Source organism: Nanorana parkeri, unplaced genomic scaffold (genome assembly GCF_000935625.1).
Source record: "Nanorana parkeri isolate BGI_ZX_2015 unplaced genomic scaffold, ASM93562v1 scaffold451, whole genome shotgun sequence".
NCBI lineage: Eukaryota > Metazoa > Chordata > Amphibia > Anura > Dicroglossidae > Nanorana > Nanorana parkeri.
In genome coordinates this window covers 467430-478153 of record NW_017306719.1, presented here as the reverse complement: position 1 = coordinate 478153, position 10724 = coordinate 467430, and the positions used below count along the sequence as shown (strand labels likewise).

Here is a 10724-nt window from a genome sequence, read left to right as displayed (position 1 = left end):
TATCTTCACTTTTATAATGATGGTGCAGTGGTGCTCTATCTGGAAGCTTAAATTTTGTCAACAGAGTGGCAGCATAGACTTGCATGTTTACCCAACGCCCAAAAATAAAAACAAAACATGGGGTCCCCCCTAAAATTCTTCACCAGACTCTTAATCTGAGCACTGGCCTGACATGGCAGGGAGAAGGCAGGGACGAGCGAGCGCCCCCTCCTCCCTGCCCCATACTATCCTACTTGCCCCCCCCCAATCTGAATGAGTAAGGGGTAGTTGTTACCCCTACTCATTCACCAAAGAGTCAAGTAAAATGTAAATAAACAGACAACACCTTGGAAAAAATCCTTTAATTGAACAAAAAACACAAACACAGTTTTTGACAAATCCTTCATTGTTAAAAAAAATTGTCCAATGCTGTAATCCATGGCCAGTCCAGTGATGTAATCCAGCGTCAATCACGATGAACGATGCCCGCAGAAATTAAATAAGTTCCCGAAGCCTGCACACCCGTCCGCGCCTGCCGACCTCCTGCCGCTAAATGGCAGATTGGACAGCTCCGCTCACTAATGTAAACAGATGGGCGGAGCGAGTCGTGACATCACGACTCACTCCGTGCATTTTTTTAATGCCTTTTCAGGTCAGTGAGCTGTCATGGCATTAAAAAAAATGGGCGGAGCGAGTCGTGACATCGGAGTGTCAAATCTGTCATTTAGTGGTGGGAGTTCGGCAGGAGCGGATGGGTGTGCAGGTGTCAGGACTTTTTTATTTCGAGTCAGCAGGCGTGGTTCATCGTGATTGATGCTGGATTCCATTATCCATGAATTACAGCGTTGGACGATTTATTACTTTTTTTTCAATAAAGGACTTGTCAAAAACTGTGTTTGTGTTTTTTGTTCAATTGAAGGATTTTTTCTAAGGTGTTGTCTGTTTATTTACATTTTACTGTACTCTTTGGTGTTTGAGAGGGGGTAACTACTACCGCTTACTAATAAAAAAAAAGGGGGGGGGTGGTATCTGGGTGCCCCCTTTATGGAAGGGGTACCCAGAGGCAGATAAGTCCCCCTGTCCGCGGAACCTCTCAACCCGGGTTGTGAGGAAGAGCCCTTTGTCCTCATCGGCATGGGGACAAGGTGTCCCTCTGGAAAAGCAGCCTCCCATTGGCGAGGGAATGTGGCCTGGTATGGTGCAGGGAGGGGGGAGCGCATGCTCGCTCACCCGTCTTTCCTGCCCATCCAGGCCAGTGCTCAGATTAAGGGTCTGGTTTGGAATTCTAGGAGGGACCCCGTGTTTTTTCCCTTTTTTGGGGGTGTTGGGGTCCCCCTTAAAAACCCCACCAGACCTAAAGGGTCTGGTATAATTTGGGAGTGTATCCTGCGCTGTTTTTTTTTCCTTTAATTCTATTTAACCACTTTGGCTGTGTATTCTGAGCCGAAGCATATACATTCATCTCGGATGTGTGCTTCAGCTGCCAGTGTTAATTTTGACAAAATTTCAATTCAATTTTGGTCATATTCTTTTGACTAAATGCCATTTAGTTTTAGTCATATTTTAGTCATCTGAATTGTTTTTGTTTTAGTCTAGTTGTAGTCGGCTAAATATCATAGTTAGTTAAAGAGTAATTTAAGAATTTCTCTAGAATTTCCAATCTCATTGTATTTTCCTGGAGTAAACATCTGTTAATCTGTTATTACTTATGGTATTGAGGTTTGAAAATGCAATACAGACACAGATTTAACTGTTGGGGTATTTATTTATCTAAAAATCAGATTAAACCAAGTATTTAAAAGAAACAATAATATTGAGTATTTTCAACAAAGGGCCAGTAATAAGATATGCATTGATTATAACAACTTGCATATGACATTCTTCACTCTTTCAAGCAGAAGTGCAACTCTAAAATATTAAAATTAAAAACTATAGTGTCTGTAATGCCATTGCACATATTACCTATTAGCCGCCCATTCAGGATGGAACCGGAACTGGAATCGGATCTCTTCCCATACCGTCTATCCCCAACATTTTAGTCTTGTTTAAGTTAATCGACTAAAATGTCAATATATTTTCATTATAGTTTTAGTTATCATAACTTTATTTAGTTGTAGTCACTGAAAAAGTGTTGTTGACGAAAACTATGGCTAAAATGATTAGTCAACAAAATCAACACTGGTACGCACTACTGTGAATAGCGTGTACAGCAGCCCTTCGGCGGTACCTAGGGGTCCCTGCAGGCGAAGCAAGCCGAAGGATTAGCGAAATCCTTCGGCTCTTTAGTGAATAACCCACAAAATGTAGCTAAGCAGGCTAATGGGAGATAAGCATTGATGAAACAATGTTTTTCCTATAACAAAGACAACTGTTTACTATAAAATATTTGTGCTCATGTTACCGTTATTTATTCTTTATAAGACCACTGAACATAAAACTATTTTGAAACTAGGAGCTCATATGCTTTATTCCACATTTAAATGACTCTTCTCGGTATGTGTCTGTGCGCTACCTCCCAATCTTTACTTTGCTCTGTTGCCAGTCAGAGAGACAATGAGCTTACAAAGAAATCAGGGGTTTCAATCCACTAAATTACTAATGCGCTAAAACAGGGTGTATGACTATTCCTGAATGCTAAACGATGCCTCGACTGATAAACTCCCTAGGCAATATAGACCAAAAATGATGTACTGTATTGAAAAGCTTCCAATGAACCCTGTTGTAATAGAATGTATACAGACCAGCATCCACAAGGATCCACTAAGTACATTGTTCTCGTGGAGTTTGCATGTGCTCTCTGCCTCTATTTACATGGGTTTACCTTGGGTGTTATAGTTTCCTCCAAACCTTCAAAACCATATTTGGTAATTGGTCTTCCAAAATGGGCTAGTGTGTGTACAAACATGGTAAGGACATTAGAGTTTTGCTTTTTTTGAGGGTCCAGAATATATGTTATTAGTCACTGAATATTGATGCTGTATTATTATGTTATATTAATGTTATTTTAAGAATTAACATAAATAAAAGACAAAAATCAAAAGACTATCAACTAGCTTTAACAGTTTACTACTACCTATCAGTAAGTAAACAGTCATCAGTTTGCACCCAAACTGACCTCATTGGCTCCCTGGCCTTTGATAGAGCTGGTATCCTGATTCCTGGATGTAGAGTCAGTTTCCAAGGATGAATGCTTTTTCCCAATCTGCCAGCTATTACAAAAGACTCATGTTCCTCAAACGTTTTGGGTGGATATCAGTGTGTTGAACCACCTGTTGACTGGGAGCGTTCAATGATTAACGTGCAGCAGTTTGTTTCTCTACCCCCTACCACAAGGACAAAGATGTCTATCTGTTAGACTCACCAATTATTGATTGATTTGACTTTCTTAGGGATCTTGCTGGGACAAAGCTGTAAAATTTGGTGAAACTAGGAATCAGTTTTGTGGATAGTTGGTCATTTAAGGATAAGTGCAATGTAAGTAAAGCATTCCTGCACTCCATCACTGTGTGGATTTCACGTTAAACAGTTTGCCCATGGAGAATAATACATCCTGAGCACATGCGCTGATGGACCCTTATTGTTCTTTGTGTTTTATTTATTAGAATGTAACATGAAGAGAATACACTCCAAGGAGTGAAATGCAGTGGTGTCCACACATTTAAAATCCAATTTACTCTCAGTTTAAAGCAGCTGAATACATTTCCTCTTTTCTGATTGCAGAGCTATAGGTCTGACTCAGGAGGGCGTGTATCAGACCTCACAGACAGGAAAAGTCACACTGTAGTGTGGACAGGCTTTTCTACCCGGGCTGTGGCTGCTTTAGGTAGAAAACAAACTGTAATACATTGGACACCTTTGTTTTGATGCAACTAGAATGTATTTAGCTGATTTAAATGGAGATGTAAATTGGGCTTTAAGTTATGCAGCCCTAGTTTTATTTTTCTGCATAGGCTATGAAAGGGGATATGGGGGTGTTAGTTGTCATTTTTGTAAAAAATTCAACTATCTTTGGATGATTATGATTATTTGCAGGAATGTTTGTAAATGCTTCGACAACATATTGCTAAACAACGCCGATCAACTAAGAAAAATGTTAAAAAACAAACAGGATAATGCTAACAGCTCACTTAAATACATTTTTTAATGAGAAATACCTGCTTTTGTGTTCTGTTAATACTTGATATACGCTGATTAAAAAAGTCTGGTTTTCATAGGTGCCCAAGACACAGTCCTTGTAAATTCTGAATTCTGCAGCCGTCACTGCCTCTCCCTCTGGAATCTGTGATAGATTAAACTTGAATTCTTTGTGATGTCTTAGACGGGGTGGCAGCTCCTTATCATGTTCAACTAGAAATGGAGAAAATAGGCGACATGACTTAAGTATATCCCAAACATTATAAAACATTTTAAAATGTGCATGAAAACAATATGCTAACATAATAAAATAATGCTAACATGTATACAGTATGATATGACATATAAGATGCCCAAAGCAGCTAGCAGAGACCTTTTGTTTTGAATTTCAGTATTTCATGGTTGTCATAGCTCTACAAACTCTTAACCATACATAGTGGAGTGAACCTATTAATTTCGTGACAAATCCTATTTGTATAATTTAAACACACAAGCTTTTTTTTATTTTATTCAGTCCTGATGCTTATGGCCATAGGTAGGTAAAAGTCTTGGCACTCTGGACCCAAGTGATGTTGTTAAACTTAATACTGTAAAACTTTCAAATACAGGAAATAAAATGGCATGTACAACCAACTGAAGCTTGAACAATTTAATGCTGGGTCTGGAATAAGGAAACGAAATCCTTCAGAGAATGAATACTATATGCAAACAATGGAGCTGTTATCATACATGGCACCGCCTATGTTCACATCTTGATATCCACTAAAATCACAAACAGGAGTGAAGGTAAAACCCTACATTAAAATATCTGTAAACCTCAATGGTGAGCTCCATTTTGGTCTGGTAAATATACAATTGAAAGCATTTTCTTATAAATGCTTATCTGTGAGCTTGTAACTTCCTGTTGTAAGTTGCTTCTGCTACACTTAAATCCTAAGTAGTCTTATCAGTCCTGCTCAGGTTACATCTGGAAATTACATAACATTGCCTTCTTTGCAATACTTATGTGGAGAGGGGGTGTGTTGGAGCGACCAGCCTAGGGTGATAATGCTGTTTCATCATAGATACAGTACAGTAAGTTAGTGTTATCACCCTAAGACAGGAAGTGTGCTATTGGCATAATCTGCATGGGAAAAAAAGCCTAAAAAAAATTAATTGGATTTTTAGCTCTTTTAATCATGGAGGCACATCATCACAAGGTAACAATATCTAGGGCAGGCTGCAGGAAAATGCAACCCACGTAGGCATGCCTACTCCTGAAGGAGTAAGTAAAATGTAAAAAAAAAAAAAAGTTACTTATGTGCTGGGATATATGACATTTATCTGTGATATTGTGCTGCCCCGGCAACCTATTTGTCTTATTTTATTGTATTTGGTATGTTCCTCTGTTCCCCCTTCTGTTTTGTCTCTAGTTAGTGCAGTCCCTAGCAAGACACTCCCTTCCTCTCACTCTACTGCTCAATTTAGTTTCACTTTCCAAACAAAGACATGGCTGAGAAAAGTTTTTTTTTTTACACGTCAAAGGAGAAAAAACATCCTAAAAAATGCTCTGTTCTGTATTCTTTTTAAAAGGAAATCTATGTTGGAGTCAACTTATGTGTCTTATTGAAGAGTTAAACAGCATGTAGATTTTAGCCAAGTCAGCAACAGATAATACGGGGAGTGTTGTCTATATGCTACAGGTACTCAAAGTATAGTGAGTGGATACATTTTATAAAGGATGAAAGGACATTGTGGTCCTTTGTTTTCATATTCTGTGAAATAGAGAGAGACAATGGAGAAACCTTAAAGTACAGTACAATGTAATAACAAGGACCTTGCAAAAATCTACTGGATCTGCTGGATAATCATTATGGTTAATATCCAGTGTGTCCTCTTGGTACATCAAAATATATAATATTCAAGTTTTTATGTTTTATTCCGGAATCTAGATTGAGATATCATGAAAGTATTGGATAAGGCAATATAATAAGTATGAGATATGTAAAAAGTATGGAGTTGCTGTATTCTGGTGTTTTTTTGGGGGGGGGGGTTTATGTGTTTGTTAGGGATTAGAATAAAGATTGCATACTGTATTTTGAAATAGTCAGACCAGGGAGGACATATGATTAAAATATTTATGCTATGAGATCTTATGTCTAAAATCAGTGAGTGGGGTAATCCACATTGTCAAAGTTTAAATGCAATAGTCTAAGGCGGTACTTAACCCCAATTCAATAAGATTATGAGTATGGCAAAACCTAAATATCGACCATACAGTTCAAAAAAATGTATGAGCAAGTGAGAAGCACTGACTTCTTATCTTCTAATTCGGTGCTGTATTCATGCTGTCCCAGGCACACTGCAATTATATTGTCCTTTTGCACAAGCTCCATCCTTTGTGTCATGTGATACATTTGTTAAAAGCTACTACTAGAATGAGCTATTAGAAGCATCATGCTGTCTACTTTTTACGTGCAACTAATTTCCGGTGTACAGACCAACAAACAAGAGAATAAAGAAATTACTTCATGTTTTCTGAACTATGCAAAGACCTTCTGACACCTCAACATCTAGAGATTGGGTACAGTGGCTGCATCTGAACAGGGACACCACAGATGTCCGGAGTTGGACAGAAGAGGGAAACAAAATGAGGAACGAGTTATTACAATTTGTACATTTTGTAGTATTATAGTAAATACAGCTCTGTTCTAAGTTCTTCTTTAAATGACACACAGTAGCTGTATTTATTATGTTAGTTCTAGAAGCTGCTGGTTTTTAGAAGCACTTCAGTTTTGTACAGGGTGGTGATGGTAGTTTAACATTCTCTGTTTACACAAATGTTAGAATTTATTATTACAATTTTAGTAAATGGTGCAATGGTTGAAAATACTGCTGACAAAGCATAAAATATGCTGGAAATATGCTATAGCGAAGGAAAAAAACAATACATGTTTAATAGACATTCAGCTGAAGTCATAGAGCTTTTTGAGGAAATGTCAATCATAGATCTTTAACAGGCTTCCACGGTATATTATAAGGTAAGCAGTTTTGATGCTTAGGGAATTTTCAAAATACTGCATACATTATAGAAATTGTACAAAACTGAAACAAACCCTTAATGTTAAAAGTTCCTTTTTAGCGCTATGCTTCGGAAGAGATAGGGTTAAGAGTGAATGTGAGGCTAGTTAGAGACAAGTGATTCTGAGGGCATCGGTAGTTAAAGCAAAATTCACATTTTATTTCAGCACGGACAGGTCTCAACCACAAAAAAGTGATTGATTGCAAAAAAAGGAATACTGACATTTTTTGTAAGGTGACTTATGAAGAGAAATATCTGAGTCCCAGAGTAGCGGCTCAGCAGTAAATTTTAAAATTTTCAGAGCTATCTAGTTAGTTGTTTGGACTAACTTCCCTATTTTATTGCATCACACTTTGAATGTGTGTGTGTGTGGATAAATATGTTTTTAGTCTACAGCCACATGCTCTCCTGATAAGACTCACCACCTGCTGGTAAATGTGGAGTGTTAATACTGTATATAATATTCCAAATTTACAAATGATACAAATATACAAAAGGTATTTTCCTGGGTAGATTCTAGAGGCGTTTATAACCCATCTTCTTTAATGTGCTTTCTTCTCTTTTATTAGGCTAGGCTGCAGTCATACAGGTGTCTGAGGATGACTGCGGCACTAATCTATGGATTTCTGCGGCAGGAATGCCAAGTGTCCCTGTTTAGATGCGACCGCTGTACCTGTTTAAGTTACCGACAAGGTAACAGTGGCCGAATCTCTCAGCGGCAGTTCGCATGTAATCGTGCATGGTATGATTACATGCTATTCTGGATAGATAGATGCATCCAGAGACAATTATCTATCCCAAGCTGCATGTTTTGGTACCATGAACATGTGGGCTGCCACTGGCAGATGTGGCTGCTGTCACCCTTTTTTTTCTAGTAGTCAATGTGGACAAATCGGCAATCAGTTTTGACCGTAGCGATGAAAAAAAGAATTGAAGGAGCAGGATGGAAATTTTTTCTCAAGCAAACAAAATTCGAACAGTGAATGTGGTTTTTGTTCAAGAAACTCCAATGTCAAAAACCCAAACAAAATTTTGAATGACACTCGTCAGGCCTATTATAGCATTATTGATGCTCTGACGAGATTTTTCATATGAATGCTCGTATGAATATATACTAGTGTATACCTAGCATAACTGTGTAAGAATGATTGGGGAATTCCCTTTGTAAGTTTAAGCACCAGATGGAGCTTCATATATATTAAATAGGTATATGTAATGCATAGTGTGATGTCCTGAAACTGCTAACACCCAGAGAAACAAAAGAATTTCCTCAAAGTGCTTCAATGGGCTCATCCCTTAAAATAAAATAAAAAACCAAAGGAATTTAAAATACAACTGAAGTCAAAACTTTTTTTTTACTTTTAGATGCAGTGGAGAGGGATTAGAACACCTGTCAGCTTTTTAGTGCTGTCTGAGTCCTCCATTACGGAAATTTACCCTCTGTATTTGTCCTGGTGACCATTATCACTGAAATTGAAAGAAAATCCCACATTTTGGGTTGTCACCAGAGCAGGACTAGATGGGAAATTTTACAATGGGGACACTACTTCTGGTGACCCTGCTGACCACCAGGGATTTCCTTCACTTTGGAGGGATTTCCTCTCACTTCTTGTTGTAGCTTCCAGATAGTGATGGGAAATCTCCTCTTCGTGGGAACAGATGGCAAAAAAAACCTGACGGGTTATAACACTCCCTTATTCTATCGAAAATGTTAAAAAAAGTTTGGGTTTCAGTTCTACTTTAAAAACTCTGGTAAGTCGCTTAGTAAATGGGCCGACGGACTACATGCAATGTTTTATTTTAAATGTTTGACAAAGTAGAGAGTTTGTTTATATCTTTAATATGAAATAAAATAAGCAAGCCAAGCTTTCTGCCAATGTAGAATACCCATACGCCATGCTTTCTTAGCACTGGTGAAAACTTCCAGATCTGTGCCAACATTCCAGGGCTCCTTCCTACTGCTCTGTCACAAGAGGCCTGGAACACACAGATTTGCAACGCTCTGCAACTTTCCTCACCAGTGAAAGAGAAAAGCCTGTTAAGGAACAGTGCAATCTGTATTATTTTTGGCTGGCAGCATTCCTCTTTGTTAAGGGTAATACAAAACACACTATGTAAGTCTGTTTTAACGACAGGTCCAAATCTCGGCCACAATAATTCCAGGGGACATAATTTGCTGTAAGAAATACAGTAATTTTGAGAAAAATAATATCTGTTCGGCGGAGAATTCCTCTGTGGTGGTTTCCTGCTTGTTTAAATTAGGGGAAAAGAAATGAAACAAAATAATATATGCCTGCATTTTCTTTCAATGGTGTTAGGCAAAGAAAACTTTTGACAAATGGAGGGCTGGCCTTGGTTTCCAGCAAAAAACAGTGTGCATATGGCATGTGTTTCCATCGCTCATTTACATATTTAGCGCTTTCATGGTTTCCTTAATGTATTCAGTAACTCAGGCACTAAATAGGCTTTTAAAATATTCAGAAAGCTAAGAAGGGTGTTTGCTGATCATCTCACTAAACAAATAAATTACAATAGCATTAAAGTGATAATAAGCCTTTTTTTTCCTTTTTAAAAAACATTATCTGATTCTTGTTCTTCTTGAAAATTGTCTCTTTCCTCCTCCTTGTCCAGCCAGTCCCCAAACCGCTAAACTGCCTCACCACCTCCCCCCTCTCACACATGTTTTCAGGTGTCTCCTCTAGCTAGCTGCCTACTACGGAGACACCCATGCATGCACATTCCCGGTTGGGACCTGTGCTTAGATGTGTGTGTCCATACACACACACAGTGCCCGCCAAGCCATGCCCCGCTCCCTCCACCACTCTCCTCCCAATAGTTTGACTGACAGCAACAGAAGCCTAGCATTCCACTGCCCTCAGTACCCTCCCCCACAACCAAAAAGTTCTGGGAATGGCGCAATTCTTTCTGGACCCTGTGGTTGTGACAAGAGACCATGGGTTAGTGTTTGGGGACAGGGGATCATGAAAAGGTAGTGGGCATTGTTTAGCTTAATACAGAGAATGCATTACGGTAGAAAATGCCTAGCATTTCGTACCACTTAAATGAATTTAATTACCCGGCTTTAGCATTTAAAAGTCAAAATACATGCATTATATATCAATAGCGAAGCAGCATAAAGTAGTAACAATAGTTAAAAATAGGAACAGTAAAAACTGTACACAATTATGTGGTTTTGAATAAGGACCCCACAAGAAATAGGACTGACAGTCAGCATTAAGTTATTCATTTTAGGGGTCTATTCACGAAGCTGCCGAAGGATCTGGCCTTAGCTTCGGCCGATCCTTTGGCTATCTTCGGCCCCAGGCCCCTTTCGGTTCAGTAGAGCCAAAGGGGTGCTGTACGGGCTATTCACAATAGCCTGTACAGCTCCCGTTCATGGCCGAGCGGCTCAGCCAGACGCATATGCATCGGCTAGGCTGAGCCGTGCTGAAAGCCGAAGCTGGCCGAGGGGCCGGCCATTGGCCGGCCATTGGCCGGCCTGCTTCTGACAGCTGGGCGGAGCCAGCCGTGATCTTACGGCTGGCTCCGG

At 39.1% G+C, this 10724-nt stretch overlaps 1 protein-coding gene across 1 annotated transcript in view; it reads right to left on the bottom strand.

Annotated features, from left to right (window-relative positions):
* BMP6 (bone morphogenetic protein 6) overlaps nucleotides 1-10724 on the bottom strand; it is a 133928-nt gene that overhangs the window by 38481 nt on the left and 84723 nt on the right. The window contains exon 2 of the mRNA XM_018560339.1: nucleotides 4134-4326. Coding sequence (XP_018415841.1) covers nucleotides 4134-4326 — 193 coding nt within the window. The remainder of the gene's footprint in view (nucleotides 1-4133; nucleotides 4327-10724) is intronic.